Below are 26775 nucleotides of genomic sequence, written 5' to 3'. Positions count from 1 at the left end.
TAAGCTATCTTTAAACAAAAAAGTGATACTTGAAATAACACAGGCAGGCATGACCAAGTCGTTGTGCTGATCTGTGTACCTTGCAGCTTGATTTAAATAATTGTTTTCTTAGTTGCTACTTAATTCTGTATCATCCTAATTTAAGATCAAGAACAGTACTTAGGAATAACACTTCTTTCATGGGCCAACTTGCTCCCAAGGAAGCAAAAGTAGTACCATAATTTTGAAGAATACTTACCTAAAGCAAATGTGTAGGAATTAAAGAACTGTCTGTGTCCTGACCCAGCTAGACTTGCTTTATTTTTATGCCCCTAGCTAGCAGGCTTACTTTTAACCTGGAACTCTCTGCTTATGTGAATGTTCAGTCTTCTATCCAGACAGTTATTTGCATTTGCAAAGCAGGTTTAAGGAAAAAGTGCGACAGGATTTAGGCCATCAGAGTTTGTGGTATTGAGGTCTTAAGAATCCTCTATAGTTTCCTCTGGAAGAGAAACAGGTATTTGCTGCCAAACATGACCAACCCCCCACCTAAGTGTGTGTGTCTTATCAGAGTGCAGAATTGCTGAATGAATTGGGAGTAAAACCAGCAGGAAACAGTTAATGCCACCTAGGAGCAGAGTCTAGTCTTTACGCTGCAAATTCAGATTGGTCACCATAGGCAGGCTATTACATTCTTTTTAAGAAAGTGCTTTAGTCTGAGTGTTGCAACAAGAGGCCAAGGCTTACATATACTCATATCTATGTGCCAAGCTGAGAACTCTGCAGCTTTAAAATAGTGCTAATTTCTATGCACTTCCCAAAATACGTCAAATGACCTCATTTATTATGTATGCAGACCTTTCTTTACAAAAGTAAGTCTTACAATTAGAGTTAAATGCAGCTTGGTGTAAATGCAGAGAAAACCAGCTAAGTTTGAATTTGCAGGAGCAAAATGTGTGTTTCAGTGCAGAATGAGTTGCCCAATTTGTTGCTTCTAAGTGGAAAAAGTGCAATTATTTTTTTCCGAGTGTTAAGTACTAAAGTACTTGAGTTGGAAGATTACTGCAATTTGTGTCATTTCTTTCTTTTGCACATGCTAAATTTGTTACCTAGAATTTTCTTTCCCTGCCAAATAAGAAACAGCAGATCATTTTCTGATCACTTTGTAGCTTCTAAATAATATGCCAATTTGTGGAACTTATAACACAAAAGTTTTAATAATCCAGAATATTGGCCTAAAGGATCTTCAAATAAAATCAACTAGGCGAGTGCCATTGCTGTGCTTTAGAAAACTAAAACCAGCAGTGGTTACTGTTGATCTACCTAAATAATACTGTAGGAACAGGAAATGATAAAGACAGAACACCTCTTAAACCTGTTTTTCATTGATAATTACCACAGTTTAATATTTTAAACAATAAAAAAGTTTGCATCATGATGTAATTATTAACACAAGTTTGTACAATACCACACAGTATCTGCTAATAAAGCAAGTTTGGCAGCTTAGCAAAAATCATGTGATTGTAGCATCCATGATTTGAATTCAAACAAACAGTGACTTATTCCTCTGTGAAGAGCTGGTAAATCGAAGTAGCACACTTAAGTGTTCTGGACAGTGCTTGATGCCAGTGAGTTTGATGGATATATTTTTAGTGCATGGTCCCTATGCATAACTGCCCAAATCAAACTATTGTCTCCTTTGAGTTCCTCTTGACGGACTGCAGGCCCAGTGGAGACTGCCGGTTGGAGGGAATGTTGGCAGAATTCGGCAGTACGAGTATCACACGTTGATTGGTCCGACGCCATTCACTGTATAACTTACAGTGATACCTAAAGGATACCTGAGGAGAGAACAGAGATGCTCTTTCTTTAGAGTCAAAGTTGTCATCCAAGGAATCACTTGGGGTTTGGGGGAAATGCCTTGAAGTGGAACAAAAAGCAGCCTAGTTGGGTGGGATAAAAATGAGCAAAAAGTAGCAGGCAAAGATGGGACCTATCAGGTAGATGGCTTGTTCCTCAAGTTGCTACAGCAGAGAAGAAAAGCTGTCGGTGCCCTACTTTCTGCTGTTGCTTCCCTCTTCTTCCTTTATAACATGAAAAATCAGACAAGACTGTCTTTCCCGAGAACTAGAATTCCTGGCAGCTACTTGGAATGAGAAAGATTTTGGGGTCCTATAGTGCTGCAAGTTGTTAAACTGACAGTGTAGCTGTCTGGATGGTGAAGGCTTGCCAGTAGCTAAACTGTGTGTAAACAGTGACAGGGTCATATTACAGGTTCTACCCTTTAATGCTTTATTGCTAGATGCATCACATTAAGATTGCACAGATGCAACAGGGTGAGTGTGAGCCATCAGCTCAGTTTAGTCTTTTTTTTTTGTTGTTGTTTTTATTGTTAATAGTGAACAGATTTCAACCTTAATATAATTCTGCTAGTAGTGGAAGAGAAATGACTAATACAAGATAACTTGGCCCTATATTTTTTTTTAAATAGCTTACTGCTTATTTTAGTGACAGCTGAGTGTAGTGAGAATTATGTTTAAGAAGATGTGCAGTTAAAAAAAAAACAAACAAATGACAACCCTGTAAACTGCCTTGGGACCTTTTATGTGACAATTACTGTGTTCTTAGCTGTGAGCAGGAGGGACCCATGCAGTGATCACAGGAAGAACCTTGTTAGCTGTTCTGTCTTCATATGCAGCTGATCATTTGTCACTGATTTTTATGCACCTGAGCCACTTCTGTATGTCTGTGCTATGCAGAGGGTGCCATGAAGGCTGGAGGGTAACATGCTTGGTTTGCACGGCTGGGTGGAAGATGCTGCTGACTGCTTGCAGAGAAGTGGCTCTGTGTGCTGCTTGCTTTCCTGCCCTTACAGCAGTGATAGGATGGATGCCGGTGAGGTATAGAGGGAGATTACGCAATATACGTGCCTATGATTGTATCCTTCAAAACCCTTTCCTCCTTGCAAAAAGGTGTTTTTAACTAAGTAAATTATTTACCTTTCTATAAAATCCTACTAGGGACAAAAAAAAAAAAAAAAGACTTGGCTTTTATTAGATCTTTATTCAGCTGTCTGCTGGTTAATGAGGGAAACTGATAGAGCTTTTGTTGACTACACAGTTGCAGAAAGACAGCTTTTCCAACAGGTCGATTCCCCATCTTTCAATCTCCTCTGCTGTCCCAGAAGGCAAAGCAGTCTACACCTTCATTTCTGTGGAACATCATTATATGAATGAACATGAGAAATCTCTCTTTAAAAAGCACTGCAGTTATCAGCAGGAGCCATGGGGACAAGGAGGGGGAGGGAGCGGAAATGACTGGACACCTGGAAAGATAAATACTTTGCAAAATGCAGTGACTGCTTCAGAGGAGTGAGCTACAGTTTAGCATCATGTGAGTTCTTTGAGGAAGGGCTGCATGTTTAAGCTGTGCTTTAACTCCTCATTTGTTTAAGGCATTTTCACAGGATAATCTAGTTAAGTTTGACAGCTTGTTTACAATGGGTTCTTGCCTGGAGGCAGTTTCCAAGTGATGTCAGCTACTGAATTTCAGCAGAGCCAATGTTACTCACCCTAAGCTGTTACACTGGATGCAAAACTTGAGATGCTGAGCAAAGGCCAGATTTACACTGGTCCTTGGCACACTATTTGTTGACCTCTTCAACAGGATAGCAAGCAGTGTCTTTCTAACTTACCCTGAATTAATTCAGGTTGGCCTGTTTTAAACCAGCAGTTACGTTACACTGGAAGCTATAGGGCAAATCTTGTACTGCAACATGCTACTTCATCTTAAAGGAGTCAAGATTCTTTGTGAGCGAGAAAGCAGAGTGTGGCCCTGAATTCTCAGTTTAAATAGCAATCTCTGTTTTATGTCTGAAGCTTTCTTCTTGGGAGTAGGTTGGGTTGTCTGGGGGTATGTGTTATCAGGTACAGTGAATAAACTCAGAGAAAAAGCAGCAGCATTGTATGGAGAGGGTGGCTGTTTAAGGGGAGTGGATAAAACAGCTTATTGGATGCTAAAAATAGAATCTCTCCCATTCACTGCTCATTCAGGTAATTATGGTATGTAAATAATCTATATGCCAACTTTTGCCTCATATTCTGTGTAATTTGCCCCACAGCTCTCAATATACACCCTGCACAGCAATAACTAAGCAAGCAGTGCAGGATTCCCCTATTTCCAAAAATTAAAGGGCAGGTGCTGCTGAAGCATTTCATGGGGCTAGCTTCTGTGTGTGGCCCCATTCCTTGTTATGGGGCAAGCGGAGGAGATGCATCCCCTGTGCAAATGCAAGCTGGGACTTTCCTGTGTTCACTGATGGGTCTCAGCTGTTGAGCAGAGCGGACAAGTCTCCCTCATGTAGGGGATGTTAAGTAGTTGCTTGAAGTCTCTACCTTGATATTGCAAATCTGCCCTCCGAGAATGTGTGTAAACACTGTCACTCAAGTCTGTTGACTTAATCTGCAGATATACTTAAATCTGCTCCAAACTCTTCTGAGTATTAATGCTGTTAGGGCAATGAGGGCACCTTCTTACTGTGAAGACAGCCCCAGCTCCATCCCCATCTGCCCACTCAGTTAACCCCATGCTGAACCAGAGGGTTGCTGTGCACTGAAAGGCATCCTACCTTGCCCTTTCCTGGTGAACACAGTGCTTCATTAGCCCATCCACCTCCTGCTGGTCTGAATAATAGATCAGAATGGATTTGCATCTTCCACAATTCAGTGCACATTAAAGATACAATATTTCAATTAAATTAACCAAGGAATACGTTTACATCAGGCTCACTATCGCCATATTCTCCAGCTCCTATAACACATTTCTCTGTATGCTTCTGAAGAGGTAAGACTTAGAAAGTGAATAGAAGGGATTTTGCCACTTATGATGTAAATACAACAGATGATGTTGGGGACTACACTTGAGATGCTGCAGAAGTCTTAATGAGCAGGGTCAGGTATGTCCATGTGTCATGGGTAATTAAATCCAACTTCTTGGCCAGGCTCTCCTTTCTAACTTCCAGCCATTCTGGTGCTTGTGAATTATGTATCTTACATAAATCGGGCAGCATTTGGGGTTCTAAGACAGTCATACACGAAGGAGGTTTGAAAAAGCTTTGCTTGAACACCTGACTGACAGTGCTGCTGGAAGTACAAGTGCTGCTTCACTACTGGAGTGAATGGCTGTCCCGTCAAAGGGGAGTGCTGCTGGTGCTGCTTCGCAGAAAATGGAAGCAGAAACAACACAAAGAGAAACTGCAAGGAGGCCGAGGGAAAATTGTCAGCTTTCCCTACTATTGTGTGCCACTAAGATTCACTTGTGGTCTTCTATGGATGAAACAGGGTGTCACTGTTACAAACGAAGTAAATGAGATGCTACCTTTCAGAGCTTTCTTGGAGATAGCTGTTACGTAGCATGGAGGTTTTATGTTTTTTACCCTCAACATCTCTCCTTTTGCAAGCTTACTGTGGGCTCATGTTTCTTACTGTGTTTTTACCTCTATTAATGTCACCTCCTCAGCAGCTTACACTGATCAAAAACTGCTGGATGGGTTCAGCTATACAGCATGTGGCCATACACAGTGTGCATGAGAGCTGCCCTGCAGGGTCAGTTGCTGTGCTGGCACCATGGGCAAGGTGGTCTTCCCCCCATCATGGCAGCACAGGCTCATATGGGTTTTTCCTCTCACAGCAGCACAGCCTTGCACATGAATGCTCCCTGCATCTGCTGTTCTGTTCTCCTTGCCCGAGAGCTAAAGGCGTAGAATGTCAAACTCAACAGTAACCTGGGATTTTCAGTGAACTGCTAGACCACAACTTGATGAACACTTGTTTTGGCAGCTGTCCTCTGGGTTTGCTTCATTAATGCCAAGCCAAGTGTTCCTTGGTGCACTGGGGCCAGGAACTGATCTCAGTTTAACAATTTGACACAAATCAAGTGGCTTTTAGGATGGGTCAGCATGCAAGTGACAGCTGCAAAGGCAGCTGTATTTCTACAGACTTGGGTGTAAGGTGTGTTCTGCTATGGACTTCCCATAGCAACGCAAGCACAAGTAATGAGGAAAGCATGGGGTGCACCCACATGCAAGGCTTTTGAATAGTTAAATTAGCCGAATGTTGGATTAAAATAAAATCTGAATCCTCCAGCTTCCACGTTGTTCATCTAAAGCTATTTTGTCCACTGTGCCTTCACCTATTGCACATTATCTTTGATGTAACTCCCTCCCATAGCATGTGTCTTGGAACTCCATGTTGTCTCCCTCTTGCTACCTCCTCTGGTGTTTGGGATTTGGGAATGACTGACCCAAAACCAAACTGTCTTTCTGGATTTCCAGAGAACTTGGGGTGAAACCCAGAGGTTTCTTGCAGATGTAAATTAAATTTATCAGTGCAGAAGGCATATATACGCAAAGCTTTGTGCAGTGGTGCACATGCTCTTCAGCACTCCATCGTTAATTTTCTGGTTTGTTCTTTCCCTTATTCCTATGAGTTAAAGAGAAAACTAATACTTACTAGAGTCCAAAACAGGTAAATAGTGAAGAGTGCGACAGTAAGTGCAATAAGGCCAACGGCTTCTAATCTGCTACTAAAGTGCAGATGGTTCACTGCTCCTCGCAGACACAACCAGCCAGAGATGCTCGCCAGTGGAGTGATAAAAAAGAAGCACAGCAAGTCTCCAAAGAGAGTCCGTTTCTCGTGCTGGGGGCCTGGATTCCTCAGCCACTGCAGGCAAAATGCAGATAAAGCAAGCGTCAGCACAGGGAGGATGTTTTACAAGAGTCAAGCAGCTCGCTTACAAAATGCAGATCTGTTACTCTGAGGAGGGAACATGGACCACATGCAGGACACGGCTTTGGCTGTCCCTAGAGAGGTCATACCTGAACTTTCTCACCTCTCTGCCTGCTGATGTGCACATATACCTACTGCATTGTTTATTCAACTGTAGTTAGAGCTGCCTTGATAAGGGAGAGTGTTTTGCATAGCGCAGCCCCTGGCATTTGTCTGCTCAGCTGTTTGAGGAGCTCCCTGAATGTGGAAGGAATCACACTCTTCTCAAGAAGAGCGCAGAAAGTGTTTGGCCATGGTATTTTAAGTTGGGGTTTGGTTGGTATTCCTTTTTCTTTCTTTTTTTTTTTTTACATTCTGCTTGTAATACCAGCAAAGCCATTTTCAACTTGCTTTCAGATATGTGCAAGCACTTGAATGCACACAACGTTACATATATTAAGAGGAAAACCTTGCATGGAGACCTCATGGCAGCCTTCCAGTATCTGAAGGGGGCCTACAAGGGTGCCAGAGAGGGACTCTTCATCAGCGACTGGAATGATAGTACAAGGGGTAATGGGTTTAAAGTTAAACAGGGGAAGTTCAGGTTAGATGTGAGGAAGAAGTTCTTTGCTGTGAGGGTGGTGAGGCATTGGAACAGGTTGCCCAAAGAAGTGCTAACTGCCCCATCCCTGGCAGTGTTCAAGGCCAGGTTGGACAGAGGTGTGAGGTGTCCCTGAGCATGGCAGGGGAATTGGAACTAGATGTTCTTAAGGCCCTTTCTCACTCTTGATTATTCTATCATTCTATGAAAACAGAGTGCCTGATAATCAACTGCTGAAGTGAAGGCTGATTGAACAGCTATCAAGCCCACATGCCCATGCTTCTATAAACAGGATTTTAGATGGCAGAGGTGAAAGAAGTTCAGCCTACACCAGTACACTAAGACCTTTTAATAAGGAAACCTCATCACTCAAGTCAATCTTTGAATAGGAAGACTACCAAGCCCTGCAATTTTTTGCTAATGTAAGCTGCAGGCTTTGGTCAGAAGCGCTCTGCAACAATTTTTAATTCTTTGAGCATGTACACGGTGCTACCAAGGATAGAAAATATTTCTTACTGGGGACCCTAACCAGCCTGGGAGCTGTACATGTTACCCTAGCCACCAAGGGCAAACACGTTATGTACTGCACAGGACTGTTTGTACCCCAGAGCCCCTGATCTAAGCAGGAGTCAAAGCTGGGAACAGCCAGCAGAGGTGGAAGGAGCTACCATAACCCCAGCTGCCTGTGCAGCCAGAGCTGGGTGCAAGACAAGCTATCGATTCCCAGTCTATCATGTCCCTCCCAGGCTCTTGCTCCGAGAGTAAGGCTATGCTGAAGGCAAGGGAAGTCATGCTCCAACAGGGAGCTATGGCATTATCTGTGACCAGTACAAGAAACCAAAGCTGCTGCAGCTCTGTGCCAGCAGATGGGGATAAGGCTCATGTATCCTTAAACTGTTTGGCCCCTCATTACTCACAGCGCATTATATGTGGCAGTAGAAATCCAGCCTCCTTAGGTTCATGAAACTAAGGTTAAAACTTCATCCCTTCATCAGTTAATGCCCTTTATTCCCAGTCACCTTGAGGTTTTTTCTTCTTGTGCTACAGCAATTTCCAAGAGGAACAGCAGGACTCAGGAGGTTTGATGAGAGAATAAGGCTAAAGAGTGTTGTGCAAGATAATGAATATTCCTCATCTAGGTATTCTACCCTGTTTCATCTTTTCCTGCTTTATACACACCGTGACAGCAGCATTTATCTCTCCATTGTCATATGGGGTGTAACAACAGTCAAGAAATTAAGTCCAGCCAGGAGCTAATTTGACACTAGCAGAAAGGCACAAACAGTAGACAAGTTTGCCTCAGCCTTACCATCTTCTCAGATGGAAATAATAAATTATCTACTTAATGGGATTTTTTGTGCGGTTTAATTACAACACAGTAACTCAGCAGCCTAAGATCTATTTTCATGTTTGACTCGGGAATTTAAGAGAACACAAAAATACATTCATAAACATTTTTTGCAGGATACAGTCTTTTATTAATCTGAATACTTTTAAAATTCGAAGGATGGGGGAAGTACTTTATAACTGCTATGTACTACTATAAACAAGAAGTTGTAAGGGAAGATGCTAATCAAAGAGGGAGGCTTAATGTTGTTTTTTCACTTTCCAAACAGTGTCTTAAGCTCAAGATTATTTAAGACACCAGAATACCATGTGTGGTAGGTTCACCCCATCCTGCAGCTAAGCACCACACAGCCACTCGCTCACCTACCCACCACATCAGTGTGGAGGAGGGAACAGGAAGACGCTGCAGATAGAGCTTGTGCAACGTAAGGGGACATATGTTTACATCTGACCAACTTCATAGAGAAAGCTATAGTTCTTTGTGAGATGCTCACACCACTTTCCTTGGAGCTTTTATTTCATTTACTTAAAAATACTCCAAAGGAATGTGTCCATAACAGTTCCAGGTTTTATTTTGTTGCTGCTAGATAGGACTGATTTCAACTCTCACCTTTGCAATTGCCAGGAATCCCTGTAATCTGAAATTGCCAAGAAAATGAAAAGAACTGAAAGCATCTGGTGGTAAAGATTCTGCTTTTAAAGGTGACTATGATGATGTTTTTTGAAAAGTATTTCTTTATAAACTGTGACCCACAAGAGAATTGCTGAGCAGCTGCACTAGTGATCTCAATGGGAACTGCAGGTGTTTACCACTTTCTTAGGGTAGACCTTAAAATGCCAACATCTCCTTATGTCAGTGCTATGGCGACTGCCCCTCCTGTAACTGAGCAGTGAAGAATACAATGAAACCTTTCAGAGTCCATTTAGCGGAGGCTGCATCCTCAAATCACAGCCTGTTTTGATTCTTTCGTCCTCCATGCAGTTCAGCTAGTACATGAAATACTTTTTATTGATCAGAGTGAGAAAGAAGATCAGCAAGAATACATGCATGTGAAGAAGCACACACATAAAGGCATGTGTCGTCATCTCTGCCCTGTGGCTTTCATGATACACAAGACATGCACTTGAATTAAGACAGCATTTTATGGTGTGCCACCTAATGTGATTGAAATTTTGGGCGGGCAAAAAATGGTGTGAGGCTGCTTACAGGCTGCCTGCACTCCTTATGTCTTATCTGACCCATATGAACAAAGAATCAAATAGAAAAAATTCGAATATTAGACGAGGCTGGGACAGACAAGAGCAGTATTATACAATAATAACTCCTCTCCCGCAATTCTACAGTCTAACCTTAAAAGCTAGTTCTGAGGTTGAAGTCAAAAGCAATGAGTAAGTAATTCAGGTGGCTGTATGGATTTCAGTTGCAGCACGTATTTATCTGTTGAAGTACTTCTGTTTAGATTCTGGGTTTCAGTCTTTTCTTTTGGAAATGTGCACTGCCAAGTTACTTTGAAGCTAAAAAGGCAAGTCAGCAAATCCTTTCCTGAAACTGAAACCCACACAATGGTCTCAACAAAGTGTTGAGCTGATTAATTAGTGTGGCAGTACAGGAGGGCAAAGAAGGAGATCTAAGGCCAGATGCAACTGTCATATCTGCACTACGACACTCTGAAATCTGTTCTATTAAAATGTGTCAATGCACTCAATTATTTCTGCCATAAATTGAGACTCTTACAGTAATAATTTCCATTTTTTGGGAAAAAAAAAGTCATAAGAAGGGTTATGTTTGAAGTAAAATGCTAGCTTGCCTGGCAAAGCACTATTTTATTGAGTGAAATCTTAAAGTGAACAGTGATTCCAGTTCCTGATACGCAGGTGGAGACCCAGAGTAATACAACATGAATTGACATTAGTAATAGCAGCAAGCCCAAATTCAATAACAGGTAAGCACAGCACCTGATGCACAACCCTGGCTCATAACTGACACAAACGAAGAAACCCTGGAGAATCCAGCCCCTTGGAGAAATGTGAGGTCCTACCTCATCCCTCACAGTGACACACAGCAAATGGGGTCTGCTCAGATGCAAACACCCTCCAAACCCTTGTCTGCTCCCCCCACTGTCCATGCCATCACTTTGGCAGTGGGTGCTGTGATGGTTGCACGGTCCATGCACGTTGCTCCAGCACAAGAGGTCTGTGCTCAGCCACATTCTGCTAAACAGGGCCGGTGCTTCTGAAATAACCTAGACTGGGCACTCTGCAAAAGGGCAGCCACAGCCACCAGTTGGGGCAGGACAGCATCCTCAGCCACATATCTCTTTACCCAGCAGATGTATGCCTAAGCCTGCAGGCAGTGGCAAAAGCTTTGTTGAGACATGCTGGTGATCTACTGCACTCAGACAGGACTGCTTTAACTGGAAAACAGAAGGGGTGTAAGGAAAACAGCCCACACCACTAGAGGTGACTTAAAAAAATCTAGTTATTGCAGCAAAGTCACACTCTAAATGCATCTTGGGGCTGGGCAAAAGAAGGGAGAACTGAAGGGGGCATCAGTAAAGGAGAAGTGCTACTTGAGTTCATAAACTCTTTAAAGTAGGAATCCTTTATAGGAGAGAGACGAAACACAGAATTTCATTTGTGAGGACAGTTCACCTCTGGAAACAGCAATACTTTGGGACATAATGGGACAAGGACTACACTGCTCTTATTCAGAGACCAGGGGAGAGGGAGCAGAAATGCTGATGTCAAAAATGGGAAACATAGGAATAGGAGTTCAGTTTCCTTCTCAAGCTTTAGACACCATGGGTCTCATGGACTGGACGAAAAACAAGTCTCCCAAACACAGTGTTGGCTTAAGAACAGCTAACATTGTGAGGCTGAACACAGTGTTGTGCATTCTCCCGAATGCACAATGTTGGCTTAAGAACAAAAGGGTAACAGTTGGCCATAAATACATTTAGATTAAGAATCAAAAAATTTCCCAGCTTTCATACAATCCAGCTCTGGTGAAGAAAAGACTCATAGGGGACCTTACTGATCTCTACAACTACCTGAAGGAGGCTGTAGTGAGGTGGGAGTTGGTCTCTTCTCCCAGGTAACAAGCGATAAGACAAGAGGAAACAGCCCCAAGCTGCACTAGGGCAGGTTTAGATTGGATGTTAGGAAAAATTTCTTCTAAGAGAAGGTGCTCAGGCATTGGAACAGGCTGCCCAGGGCAGTGGTGGAATCACCATCCCTGGAAGTGGTCAAAAACCGTGTAGATGAGGCCCTTAGCGACATAGTATAGTGGTAGACATGGCAGGCCCAAGGAAATGGTTGGGCTTTTTGACCTTTGAGGTCTTTTCCAGCCTAGTTGATTCTATGGATCTATAATTCTACTTCACAAAGCAGAGCTGAATTTAAATTATTACCTGCCCTAGAAGGATTAGACTGAGCTCTTGATCTTCATCAGAGGATCTCCACACCTTCTTCAACTGAATGCACACCCTGGTGCTCGGAAATTTAATGTGAGTTTATAACAGTCCTATGGAGACTTTTGGTCTGTGAGCCTACTATTGGCTTCCAAAATTTTACCTTATGTTTTACACTGCACATGAAACCAGTTCTGTGAAACTGTCTAAAATCCCCTCCAGTACAAACATACAGAGATGTTTGTTTGACATTGTCAGCTAATCTGAAACTTCAGACTCCTGCAATGAGCAAATGGGCTCAGTTTCTTTTTAACAGGTTTATTCATCCTGCCCAAGAAAACATAACTGAAGACTGAAGAGCTGCTCATCTGAAGGGATGGACAGGCAGAGGCATGCATAAGACATGCCAGCAAAGTAAAGTCTGACATTTTGGGAAGGAAATCATCATAACAAGCAGCAACTAAGGATCAGAACACCCTAGAGGAGCTCAGACTGGGAATTTATCTAACCTAACCAAACTGAGCTGCCAGCAGAAAACTGCTGTAAAATACCTCCACAAGTATGAGCTGCTTCACCATTGCCAAAGGCCAAATCCTGGAAGCACTCACCTTCCTGGGTCTAGCTACACAAATGCTAAGTACATGCATAGTGTTTTCCAGACTAGATCCTAAGTCTACAACCCGTTTCTACCGGGGAGCCCTTTTTAGTTCACTACATTTTCCTTGGAAAATTGATTTTACATAAATGTTACTGGGGCTAGACCAGCAGCAAAGAAGATTCTGCAGAATGAAGAAAATCTATCACACTGCTTTTTAGTTAAAGGTATTTAAATAGTTATCGCAAATAAAGCTGGGGGGGGAGGGGAAAGACAGGAAAGAATTGTCTTCCCTAAATACATTTCCCTTTGAACTAAAAATATCTTATTAGACATCAAACATATCAGTTCATTTTGTTCTTTTCACAGTGATAGCTCTGCAGTGAATCTTGCTGAAAACTGTCTATACACAAGCAAAACTAGAAATTATTGTCATCTCTGGTTTCATGCCAGCAATGACCAATGGCAGCAGCTTGCCTTGGGCTTTAGGCAAAGAAAGACTGGTGTTGCCTGGGTTTTTTTAGTGTGTTTCACCTGAATGAAGGACCATTTTCTAAGACCAGGCTGACCATTTATTGGCCAAAAACCCTCCCCTCAAAAACTCCAATCAACCATCTGAATATTTTTGTTCAAATACTTCTTAACTTGAAAACTTTCTTTTAACCTTTTCCAGTGGAGTTTTCTGAAATGAAGCTTAACTACCTATAACTCAAAATAAAGTCTTCCAGACCAGCATGGTATGTATGTTTGTTTTCAGTGCAATGAAACATTTGGTGTAACTTGAAACTTTTCTAGGTTAATGTTTTGCCAAGGAAAAGAAATATTTGACAGTTACTTTTCAATTGAAAAAAAAAATCTGTATTTCAGTTTTGGGGTTTCCTGCTTAGGTCAACCATTCAGTTACTGGCACAGTATTATTGTCTTCAGTGGGTGCTTTTAGAAAGGCCATGGTGACAGCTCACAGACATGTTCCTTTGGTCCCAAAGAGAGTCCTGCCTGTCTGACAGCTAGAAACCAAACAATTTGATCTTTAATTTTATTATGCGAATGTTACAGCCTCTTTGTAACTCAGTCTGCTTTTATTTAAGTTTAGCCCTTATTTTAAGTTCCAGGGAATATTTCAATTGTGGATGTCTGAATGAGCTGAGGCTACTTTCTGAAATATCAAATTAATTTTATTTGCATATTTTAGTAAGTGGAAAGATTATCTTATTTATTGTAAGGTGGTGGTGTATAGTAAACTTTTACTTTTTGTTTGTTTTGTAAAAATAAAAAAACACAGTGCAGATAGGAACCAACCCTAGGTGGTAGCTAAGTGTGTAAGAAGAGTGCTGTTGGCTGTTGCTATCACACCATAACTGAATTTGCAATCTAGATCCTGGGTAGTTTGCCAGCTGAAAAACAGGAGTCTGATACACAATGCTTCACCAAGTAGCAATAATACAGTGGCAGGTACAGTGGTCAGTATAGAAACTGTATAATTCAGTTTCTAGGTTATACATCTTCAATGTCTATAAACAGGATTACTGATTCTCTGATAGTGAAGAAAAAAAAACCCAAAACCCACAACAAAACAAAAACCACCACCAAACCAACAGTTTGCTAAGTTGCACAATAAAAACTTATGAAATTTCTTGTAGGTCAAATGAAACAGTATTATACTGTTTAATATTAGTCTGGCTTACTGCTATTCTGTTTTCCTACTATCTATCTTAGTTTGTATTTCAGATGATGCTTGTAATAGGTAAAAGATTTCAAGATGTGTCAAGAAAAAAGATTTTGTGAAACTGTGGGAGAAATAGTATTCCCTTTCACCTGTAAGTCTTTCATATTTCCCATTCTATTTTGGATGAATGTATTCCCAATTAGGCAGACAAATGTATGCATTCAAGAAAATCAACAAAATCACATTTTGCATTTCAAATCAAAAGCAAAGCAGATTGGCTATTGGCAACACATATTTCTACACACTGTAAATGTCCTGATCTATAAGCCTAAGTATATGGAAACTAAAGACATGATAGATAATGAACTAAAAGGTCAGATGCAATAAAACTTTTCATCTTAGCACTTGCTTTTTCCTAGAAAAAGCAAACTTTGGCTCATATTGATGGTAGGAAATGCTACTAGCAGGGCAGAAATAATAAACTGGCACTTCAGAACTGTACTACAGAATCATGATGTCCAAAGAAAAGTCACAAAACCCACAGCATCTTGTCTTATCTTGCTAGTCCTTAAAGAACAGCATTTGGCCTCTTCCAAAGCAGCTGTTTCCTCTCTGCTCACTTATTTTCTCATGGGAACTCTCCTCAACATTTTTTTGCCCTTGATTGCTAGACCTTTACTTTTAGAAGAGATCAGTTATAGATGTGATGGGTGATGGTCTGAAGGCACAACCTGTTCACTGGCAAGTAATTTTTGCTCTTCTTTATTTTTATTTTTTAAATTTTTTATTTTTTTCCACGGGTGGTTTGGTCTTGTTTTTGTTCTTGCTGTCAGTACTATGAGAAAGATTTCTGCTTGGAAAAAGTCAAGCACTTTAGCAAAACTTTTCTGTAATGAACATAAAACAACTATTTAATTTCTCTGTAAAGGAGAGAGAACAGCTTGTTCTGGTCTCTGGATTTTTCCCTGTTAGGTATGAGTAGAGTATGGTATTCAAGGTGTAAAAGTGTCTTGAAGAGGTTATGTTTTTAAAACTTTATGTGTTGGGGAGTTTATTTTTGTTATACTTCCTTTCACTGAGACATACTTCTACTGGAAAACTACATGGCTGCTTCAAATTCTCCCTGTGTGACTTGGGCCTCAGGGTGGTAGTTTGCAGTTGAAAACAACTAGGTACAAAAGTTTCTGCATCACCTTGCCCTTCTTATTTTGCCCTTTGGCTCAGGAAGGGAGGGAGGATGTACATACTTAACGTATCTGCTCCCAGCCCCAATGTGCTGTACTGACAGCTGCACTTCCTCCAAACTTAGACTCAAGAAAGTTTTCCTAGTTGGTGACTATCCTGAGTCACCATTTTCCTCCGGCTTTAAGAGTGACCCTTCTACAAACTTCGTGCAGCCCATCTGGTGTTTCTTCATTACAGTAATTTAATGCTGATGACTTGCTTCACTGAGCAGTGGAGAGGAAAAATAAGTAGAAAGAATCCCAACAGATAAAACCAGATGATTCAAAGTCTCGCGAAAAGTAAATTAGTATTTCAGTATAAGACTTCTGGAAGTTTTAAATTCTAATGTAAGCTCACCTTAACTACTTCATGCATAGATGTAGGTTTTAGGGGGGTTAGAATTTATTTTTCTTTATCAGCATGAGCTCCACACCCAGCAATAGATTGGGAAAAAGGGAATTTAATATCTGCCCAATATTGTGATGATTATCCTGGCTTTGTTTTATTCCTAGTCATGCTGTTTTGCTTATGAGTTTTATATTGTTAATTGGGTGCTTTCTTTTTGTTTGTTTGAAAAAAATGAACCAATAAATACCAAATCCTGGTTGGTTTAAAACATGTAAATAGCCTACAAGCAATACAGTGGTGACTGATATGGTCACATAATGTTCTTATACATATTTATGTTGTAGCTGGCCGGTTTCTAAGTATTTTATTGCACATAAGTACATTTTCTCTGCCATGTTTTGTGTCTGTTTCTGTACTAAGCCAAGTGGAAGCAACATAGATGCAATATGGAAATTGAAATGAAGATGATATATAATACTCATATAAAGCTTGCCTAATCTTCACTCTGAAACATAGCAAAAGCATCTATGTGAATAATGTCACAAATTTCTACAGTGCATTTCTTCCTGTGGATTGGCTGCATTAAAAAAGCAGCTTATATACAAGTGGAAGGTCTATAAAAGTGACTAACGGAAACTGCTGCAGTTTGCAGTTTGTTTTGAGATTCTCTCATGTTTGTCATGGGAAACATATCTCCACACATACCAACCACCATACTATAGAGTTTTCTCTCCTCCGGTGTCTAGAATTTCTACTGCTTCAGCTTGGGTCCCCTGTGTCAAATGTAGCCAGGCTGTCACTGGCAGTGTGGTCACCAAGACATGGGAGAGAGAAGCAGGTCTACTCAGCAGCGGCTGCTCTTTTCCTTGAGGTGTGTCATGCCTAGGTAAATTCATAATGAGAAATCTGTGTGCCCATGCACAAGTCCTGCACACCTCTAATTTCCAGTAGACTGTACAGGGCTGCTGTGCATTTAGCCTACAGTAGAAGAGGTGGGTTCAGACCTTGTCTGCTCTTCCTGAACTGAATTTTGTAGTATCACAAGGCTTAGGACATTGGGGAATGTGCATATACTGGTAATGTGTAAATGGACAACCTCTTTTGGATTATTGGCAAACAGCTTTAACTGACTGTAGGGCTGTGAATGTCTCTAAACAATGCCTTTGCCTGAAGGAGGAGCCCTGAAATCAAGTGAAATGGTTAGGCTTGCTCTGCTCATGCCTGCCAAGTACCTCAATAGCAACATGTTATCTGCAAATATGTGACTCTAAATGGCAGCTCCAAAGATGATACAGGGAGCTTATGCTCCAGTAGCTTATGTCTGATTGATGTTGGTGGTCTCCATTTTCTGTGCCAGGGCCTGTCAGGTGCCCTCCAGAAGGGAGATAAACAGACTCATTGATCTTCAGTATGAAAATACTTTATCACAATTCATCTCTTGCTCCTTTATAATACATCACGTTCTCTCTAGTGCAGTTGTTATAAATAACTTTACAAGTGACTCAGAAATAACAAGTTCTAGGTCGCAATGGAGAACTGAGGAGCTTGAGCCCAACCTCACAGCAGAAATCCCACCAGAAGCAGGGATTTCCTGTTTAGCTCAGTCCATAAGCAAGGCAGCATAAGTGCTGAAAGCCAGGCAGGGCACTGTACCCACCTGTAGGGCATCCATTTACAAATGCCTATGAAGGCTCAACAGAAAGCAGTCCTTATGAATAACTGTAAAATCACACAGGACACATTTGACGCACGTAGGCCAACAGTATGGAGATAAGGAACTGTAAAGGAGACCACTCATTTTGGCTGACCAGCCTTTGACAAATACCTGTGGAGGAGGTGAAATGTGTGTATGCTCTGGTGTGTGCTTCTTTGACTTGAGGCAGGACAAGCCACAGAGCTCTCCCACCCAATGTAGCAGGAGGCAAAAGAGGTAGGTAAGTGGTGGATAGCAATGAACAAATCACTTTCCATTGAATGCTGAAGGAGAGGTTAATCACCATAATGCCTGATTCACGAAACACAGTTCTTCTGGGGAAAATAATCTGAGTGAGTTAAAAAAAAAAGAATGCCTGAAACTTCACAACTGCAATGTTGAGAGGATTAATCTGCCTGACAGACTACCCTACCATTTCCTGCCTCTGTGGTTGGGTTTGGGGCATCAGTCAGCAGATTGTACATTTCTTAGGAGATGTTTCTCCCCCAGACAACAAAGACATGTCCTGTGGCACAGATAAAGGAATGTCTCCCTTGAGAAGAGCATAGTTTGAAACTCAGTTGACCAGAGAGAAGCTTATGATGGAGAAAAGACATGAAGGATAAAAGAGAAAATCAAGGTCAAAATGAATGCTATTTTTCCTTTGCTTCTTTTCACAAAAGAGATCCAGGGAAAGACTAGACTGCTGTGCATAAGATAAGTTGGGAAAAGAAAGCAAAGGTGAGCTGCTTGCACTTTTGTATCCTTTGCATGATGCACGCAGGAGGCAGGACATAATTCCTAGAATCACCAAATACCAGGTTGGAAGGGACCTCAAGGATTATCTGACACAGCCTTTTTTAGCTGTAGATATGCCCCATGTGTCTGACCTAAAGATCTCCTTTTCAAGTGCATGGGCCCACATTCTTAGTGTGAACACAGGTGATGCCTTAAGAGAAGGCAAAAAGCCATCCTGCAACAAATTTTTATTGCTTTAATTTCCTCATGAACTAATGGAAAGGTAGCAACATGGTAGAAGAGGAGGAGTGCAGGTGAAATGTGATAGGTTCACTAGCCTGTTCCGATCAAATCATGAAGAACGGCACAAAATCCTTTGCTGCTTCCATCATAATGTATACAGGGGAGGAAGGAATATGGCTGGACAACCAGCCAAGCCACTTACTGCTTCATTTCACTTACTTCATTTCAAGCCCACTACTGCTGCAGCCTCTCCTGGGTGCTACCAGCAGCAATTAAGTCAGATGTGGCATTTCTATATAAAGCAAGTGAAGTATCTCAATTTGATTTTCCATTGAGATTTCCTTTACACCCATGGCTAAACTGCTAAGAAGCAGTGACCAATGCAACAAAGGGATGAGGACAAAACATAATACTGTGTTCTCTTCTTTTTTTTGTTTTTTCCTTTAAGAAAGTGAATAGTGTGTCTTCAAATAGTCAGAAATACCGTTTCTTTTCCTGATGGAAAACCTCTAGGAGAAAAGATGGACAAGATGATTGAGATCGCTTCAAGCATGTTTATACTACCTGTCACTCACCAATGGATGAGATGTATTCTGTACATGAGATAGGGCCTGCTGAGGAGTTACTGGATCAGCTTCTATAGACAATACTTTACAAATGACTTTATAAGTACAATAGTCCTTCTTGACCTCCTAAAATGCAGTGGTAAACTCATTGCCTCCACTGAAAGGACCGCTTACCACTTCCATTATCTAGTTCATAGGAATCTTTGGAGAACTAATTCTCTCACTAAATGAAGAGAACTCTGACTCCACACACATACACACACATGCTGGAGTTAAAAGCAGGTGGCTGCTCTGGCTTGTCATTTGACCAAACATTATGGCAGGTTCTTGTGAAAGATTGTCCTAACATACCTGATGATAAACTTCCCTCCATGCCCTAATGCTCTAAGTAATGCAGGGAGACAGATAGGACAGTACTTTTAGGACACTAAAAGCTTAGTGCTTTTTAGGATGTGGGAATCTGGAAACTTGCATCTGCTTTTGTCATCCTTTGGGAAATTTTATATTTGCTGTTATTATTTGCAGGAGGTTCTTTTTATTTCAAAGCACTGTCTATTAAATAAATACAAATTTTAGGGCAAGCTTAAATTATACTAACAGAAATAAAAACTTTGACTCGTGCCCTTCTGCTTAATTTTTCTCCTTGTGTACAAGTCATCTTAGTTACTCTTTATCTCTGATGCTCTCAACTTCAAAAGTACAGCCTCAATTCCCTTCTAAACTGAAAACATACTTGTGTAAGATCACAACGGACCTGCTTTTTCTTTTATGACTTTTTGTGCAACTGCATATAATAGTTGATTACTGTACTAAAATATTGTGGGTATAGTAGCTAAGAAGCAGGAAAAGATTTAATTGCTTGAAAGAGTCCAGCGCAGAGCTACAAAGATGATTAAGGGAATGGAACATCTCTCTTATGAGGAGAGGCTGAGGGAGCTGGGACTCTTTAGCTTGGAGGAGACTGAGGGGTGACCTCATCAATGTTTACAAATATGTAAAGGGTGAGTGTCAGGATGATGGAGCTAGGTTTTTTTTCAGTGATGTCCAGTGATAGGACAAGGGGCAATGGGTGTAAACTGGAGCATAGGAGGTTCCATGTGAACATCAGGAAAAATTTCTTTACTGTGAGAGTGACAGATCACTGGAACGGGTTGCCCAGGGGGGTTGTGGAGTCTCCTACATTGGAGATATTCAAGGCCCGCCTGGACAAGTTCCTGTGTGATGTACTCTAGCTTACCCTGCTCTTGCAGGAGGGTTGGACTAGATGATCTTTTGAGGTCCCTTCCAACCCTTAGGATTCTGTGATTCCGTGATTAGGTAATAAAAAGAAAAACATCAATTAACAATGTGTACTATGTTTCAGAAATATTCTTGAACCTGGTTCTTATTAGTCCAGCTGAGAAAAAAAAGCTTTATCGTTACTATTGTTATTATTGTTGTTGTTGTTGCTACTATTTATTAATTCTTTTGTCAAAACTAAGCCACACTTTATCAGGGAATGATCAAGAAACCAGACTTGCCCAGCCTCAGCAGGGTTAGCTTTGCATTCAAGTTCTTCAGTGATCATTAGCTCTGAACACTATCATGCCCCATCTCTCTAAAGCAAGCCTATGAGCAGCTATTGCAAGGGAACAGCTTGGAGAAGCTGGACTCTAAAATCAAACTGTGATAAAGAATCAGCCACAAAGATTTGCTTAGTCCCTAACTACCTGAGAATACTCAACAAACAGCAGCATTTCTGAAACCAGGACCAGCTTCCCGGCAGAGTCTGGAGTCCTGCTAGAAGGACCAAACAACAAGCAAGCAAACATAGCTGGCCTAGGCTTGCTCTGGCTAGATTACAGCTTTTGTGCTAAATACTGTGTCATAAAAACAAAATACACATTCCTTAACCCAGCATAAGCAGTTTTGGTAATCCTCAGTGAGAACTGCTCACCCCCTTTCTGTGTGGGCCTCTGACCCACTACCCAGCAGTTTTATCCTGTATCCTCTCATCTGTGAATAAAAGCAATAAAAAAAATCTGTGAATAAAAACTTATTTTTAATACCATATCTCCTTCTATCAGTTTGCTACAGTTCACAGGAGCAATGAGGATACACAGGAAAGACACACAGTCCCGAACCTAAACTTCGCATTTAAGTGATTGTGTCACCAGCTGATAAAAAAAGATGCTTCTCATTACTTCTGAAAAATGTTATTATTTGTAATTTGCTTTGAATTGCAATATAAGCCACTATTTTTACAGTTTTGTTTTGTTTTGTTTTTTTTTTCTAATTAAAATAGGAGAGGCAAAAGGTCATCAAGAGTGTAAAGATAGTGACCACCAAACCTGGCAAACTTTATGCGTATGCAGCCACAGAGCATCTGCGGCTATCACAAACGGCATCACAAATGGCTAAACATGCCAGACACCAACTAAGAACTACTCCTTCTTGCGGGCTTAACATGGAAACTACCTTTCTAAGGTTCCTTGATTTGTTACTGCTCCCTCAAAAGCAAGGTGAAAATATAATCTTGACCTATATTTAATACTGATGCTTGTCTCACATTCCACAGAAATTACTACTTGCCTCTTCTGCCTTCTACCAAGCTGGCTGGTAGACCAGAAATACACTGCACACTGTTTCCCACACCTTCACTCAAGTTTACAATGAAGCAAACCCATCGATCCTATTCTTCTCACTTGATTTGATTCACTTCAAAATAAGAGCTTTGTTATTTCTGCCCTTTCCCTGACCTCTTGCCCTCATCATGCCAATCCCAAAACTCACAGCTTGCTTTGGCTTCGGCCAAAGGACTTTGTGATGCCTGTATCGAAACAAACATGATTTGCACATTAAAGGTAAGGTTTTGGGGACATGCCCCAAGTACTGACCTCCACCAATGGTCTGTATTTGTGCTCCACTGCAAACCTGAAGTGGCAGAGTTCACAGCAGCTGGTGTTTGAAGACGTCAGCCAGTGCTCCAGGCAGCTGCGGTGAATGGTCCCCAATGTTCCTGTACATTTGCAAGGGGAAAGCAGGTCTTCCTGGCTGCTGCCCTCATGGCAGATCCTGCATATCGGCTGGCCATTAAAGGGGCTGCTGAAGGAGGAGGGAAAATTGTTGTGATCTACCCTCTCTCTTTGCATGTCACAAATTAACAATCGGGACACATGTGCAGCTTGCGAACTTTGCTCTGCAGTTGGTACACCAAGCTGCTGGCTGATGGTTGCTGGCACTTCAGTATTCTTGTTTAAAATATCTCTTCTGTTGTGGGGGGAAAGTAGAGAGGGAGAGTGAAAAACATCAGAGTGTCACATTAAAGACAGATGACCAAGGGTTTCTGTACCTTTGTATTTTCCACCTCTTCACAGTGCAGCAGTGCAGCCACTTCAAGAAATCTCTAAATACATCACGGAAGTTTTAAACCTGCCTCAGCTGGTCCCCTCTTATGCCACTGATGACCTGTGCCATCTCTTCTGAGCTACAGGGTATCAATCTCTGATGCTAGTGATGATCCCCTGACCTACAGGGTAAACTTTTTTCAATAATCAACAGCAAAGGACTACTGGACTTGAAACAACAGCAAAACTTGCACTGCTGTGGTCTGAAAGCAGGGACACAAGTTTGGGCAGGTGTTTGCAGGCATGAAGCTCGTGTACCTGGGGAAGTTTTCCCTCTCTTTGGAACATCTCACAAGCAGCCTCAGAAGCACTGAAAAAGAGGACTGTGCCGAACACATCTCTCCCTCATTGCTGCCTGTGCCTATTTCTCCTTCACTGCCTCCCCCAAAGCACCCACTTTCCTGGTGGTGGGATGCTAATGTTCAAAGGAGATGGGTGCTCCTCCTGACAGTGAAAACATAAGGACTGTGATGATTCTCAAATTTACAGAGGAATTTTTTCTGAAAGGAAGGCAGCACATGGCTTCTCAGGGTGCTCAGACTTAGGGCATCAGGACGAAAGCAGGAGCAGGCTGCAAGCACCGGCGCTGCTGGGCCATGGACTTCACTGCAGCTTCAACTCAGCCCCGATTGCCAAGGCTGAGACTGAGATCTTAGAAACAACCCTCCCTACCACATACACCAGATAAGGTGATCTCCTCAGAGAAACAGGTTTTATCACTGGCACTGACAAAACCTCATTAGCAAGTAGTGTATGGTGGCACACAGCTGTTCCCTCTGTCCCTCTTCTGGCTCTTTGCAGGATGCCCCAGATAGACCTCACTCAGGTGTAACTGCAGGAAAGTCCAAAGAAGCCAGCCTGTCCTTTCAACCTGCCTGCTAAAACAGTAAGAAGTTGTGCCTGATACTCTGCACACACATCTGAGCTGTCAAAATGCACAAGTTTTAAAAGAGTTGCTACAAGTCACGGGGAAAAGACAGCCTTTCAGGTGTTACATCACACATGCAGCAGCAGTTACTAATTTCACTCTGCACAAGAGTGCAGTGAACTGAATTGTATTATTTGTTGTTTTGTGAAAATCGAGGGCTACTTTAAGACCCATGCAGTCTTTCCAGCCTCCTACCAGTGAAATGGAACTTAATTCTGACCCAAGTATCAAGTCTGCATACAGCCAGACCCTTAAGCATCCTCTTTCTTGCTTCTGATGAAAACAAAGCCAACCCAAAGCAGGCTTTCGAAGGGTAAAGTTTCAGTGTATATTTTACCACTGAAATCTGCCATTCTAAATTGACAGAGAAAGCCGCTCTCAGTCACTTGCAATGGCTGAAGAAGCAACAGTTGTGTGTGCAACTCTGCTAGAAATAGCTTGTCTATCTGCTAAACACACTGGCTTAGGAAGTGTGAAGGAAACTTGCCACAGAAATGCTGCCAGCATCACACAGGCTAAACACAGCATCCCATGACAGCAAGCACCTGATGGAGCCTTCCACTATCTATCAGGGCAAATTACTGCAGCTGGCACACTTGAGAGCAGCATCCCTAGACAGCTTGCTTCCTTAGTCTTCACCAAGTGTAATGGTGAGGATTTAATTATATATGCAGAACAATCATTGGTAAGCCCCCATGAAGCACATCACCACATCTCCCCCTCAAGTGCCTGTGTGAGCCCATGAAGGAAAGGGTTTCATGGCACCCCCCACATACCTCTGTGTGGTGAGGGTCTGCATGACAGAGAGCAGCTGCCCATCCTTGGTGGACACCGGTGTGACATGTTCCGGGCAGCCACCGCCGCTGGCTCTGGTCTTGCTGGTGGGTGCTGGAGAGTACAGGTGCTCTGGTGGGACTCCTGGCAGGTATCTGCTGCAGTTCGTTCTCATGGTGGTGGGCAGTGGGTCCCCATTTACAAAAGAGAGAGTAGAGGGCAGTAAGGCAGAGGAAGGGAGTACGTCCTTCCCTGTCTGCGACTCTGCTACACTGATCGATACCAGGTGTGAGATATAACATGTCCCCTCCCTGGCCCAGCCCTCCAAATCGCCACAGGGAAGCTTACAGCATTACATGTCGTGGAAAAACAGCAACCCGGGTCTCTGTGCTCCTTTTTTTTTTGTTCTCTGCTGACTCCCGAAGTTATGAGTGATAAATGGAAAGACTGAACCTCTTTGTCTCTTCCTCCTCCAAATACTACAAAGGAATATACAATCTTCACATTGTGTGCTTTTAAACTTAAAGACTGCCCCTGTCCATCAATGTTATCACAGGAGAAAATGACCGGTGAGCTCCAAATCTCCTGAGAAAACACTCCACTGTTGTTAAGTGCCTTCCTCTGCCCTCACGCAGAGCACAGACCTGACAAATAATTCCGTATAGGGCTTTTGTCACATAGACCTGCTTAATGACAGCCTGTGTGCAGTAATAATTTATGACACAAGGTGAGGTAGAAATCATAGCTTCCCTGTGTCTTTCCTCTCTTCTTCGGTTTTTCTTCCATCACTTAAAGTGTATTTTGTATGATGCTTTTAACTGTGGTAATTGGAAAGCAAGGGTTATGCTGACAACCTGAAAGAGCCTGGAAATGTAAATTCTTGATACCTTTGTGCGATGCTCCTTGGTGGGCACGCTTGTTGATGAAAGGAGGCTGTGTGGCTCAACAGGCAGCACGCCGGCCCATGTGCCTGTAAGCTTTTCTCCAGGTTTGTTACTGACGACATACATACAGGCTGGATTAATCCCTCTGCAAAAGGGGGAAAGACTTCCTAGCATGACTTGAGACACTTGCCTACAGTCACGTGTAAATGTTACAGGTTACTACTGCGATATTCACAAGTTGAAATCAGGCATATTTGTCTGCCCTGCATTTAACCCTCAAGAAAAAGCATTTTGCATCAGACACCACTGTTACTTGTGTAGTACCAGTACAGTAGCAGAAATCTTGTAATTTGATTTCACTGGATTTCAGCAAATGGTAGTGCTAACTTTCAGAAGTATCCTGAATGGATGGACGTCTTTCTTTGGCAGTAAGGTTTTGTAGCATGTGAAGATGCAATGAGGATGCTGTACCTCAAACATGCAAGTTTTCACATAGGGACTTTTACATTCTTAGAGAGGCATCTAAAATAGGAAAATGCTTGCAAAATGTTTGTTTTACAGGATTACTTAAGCTATGTCAGACCACACACACCCCAGAGAGGAAACTGGAGGCTCATAATACAGCTTACAGCTGAAATCAGACTGGCCTTCATTGACAATGAAAATGAAGCAAATGGCTGGTTTAAAAACCATTAACACATAAAAGATGCAGGGTTTCTAAGACAGTAAGGGCCATGGACTCTCTAAGGAGATCATGGTATCAGCAATATTTTAGTTTTAAAATCCATGCTGAGACTGTTTAATATGAATATTCAGCAGTACAGTAGCTGCTTCATTAAACTTAAAAAGCTTAGGCGATACCATGCTTGCAGACTCATGCTACAGAATTATATATTTCTTTTATGGTTGTTTCACTGACCTCATTAAGTACAACAGCGGGTTTATTGTTGTGTATAAAGTGACCATCCAAGCCTTTTACAAACAGATGCATCAGCCACTTGATGAGTTCAGAGCATTTGCTGAAGCACCAGATGATGCAACTAAATGTAACTTTAACTGTAAAGCTTTAAAGCACATCAGAAATAATGTAGCTATATCCCAGCAATTATGTTAATTCAAAATTCTGCATACAGTACTGCATTGATATCCCACTTTGGCATACCACCAGCATATTTTCCTGATTTCAGAACAAGCATTTTCATGCTAAACCAGTGTATGTGTATGAAAATAATACAATGATAGAATTAAATAATACACGCATTAACACTGACCCCTGTGGTGAATAGTGAAGGTTAATTGTTCTGAGAAGCACAGAGATCCTATGCATATCTGAAGTCAAAGCTGACAATATGGAACTGTAAATCTTAATATTTATAAAACCCCAAAGTCAGTATTTACCCAAATGCATCTATTATTTTTTTGTCAGAATGTTTTTCACCTGAAAGATGTAGAAATCCACCACAAATGTCTTAACAGAAGAGGAAAAAATGAAGACGAAAACCAAGAAGATGTGTTTACACAGTATTTAGGGAGAGATACAATACTTAATGGCAGAAGCCAGAATATCAACATTCATTATGGGCGCTAGAAAATTCAGACAAAAGTGGCTGAAATTGGCATGCCGGACAT

General features: G+C 41.8%; 1 protein-coding gene across 1 annotated transcript; it reads right to left on the bottom strand.

The window, feature by feature from the left end:
* Positions 1-561: 561 nt before the first annotated feature.
* Positions 562-24479, bottom strand: MARCHF3 (membrane associated ring-CH-type finger 3). Its single transcript, XM_061475633.1, has 4 exons — positions 24265-24479; positions 22051-22258; positions 6489-6698; positions 562-1820 (listed from the first exon to the last, which is right to left on the bottom strand). Exons 1-4 carry the CDS (start codon positions 24435-24437, stop codon positions 1662-1664), a joined length of 750 nt encoding a protein of 249 aa, XP_061331617.1. The 5' UTR covers positions 24438-24479; the 3' UTR covers positions 562-1661.
* Between the last annotated feature and the right edge of the window lie 2296 nt (positions 24480-26775).

This window comes from Pezoporus flaviventris, unplaced genomic scaffold, assembly GCF_033815535.1.
Source record: "Pezoporus flaviventris isolate CSIRO_AGI_PZ_B2104156 unplaced genomic scaffold, CSIRO_AGI_Pfla_v1 ptg000086l, whole genome shotgun sequence".
Classification (NCBI taxonomy): Eukaryota; Metazoa; Chordata; class Aves; order Psittaciformes; family Psittacidae; genus Pezoporus; species Pezoporus flaviventris.
Note: the sequence above shows the minus strand (reverse complement) of the source record. Positions and strands in the feature narration are given on the sequence as shown.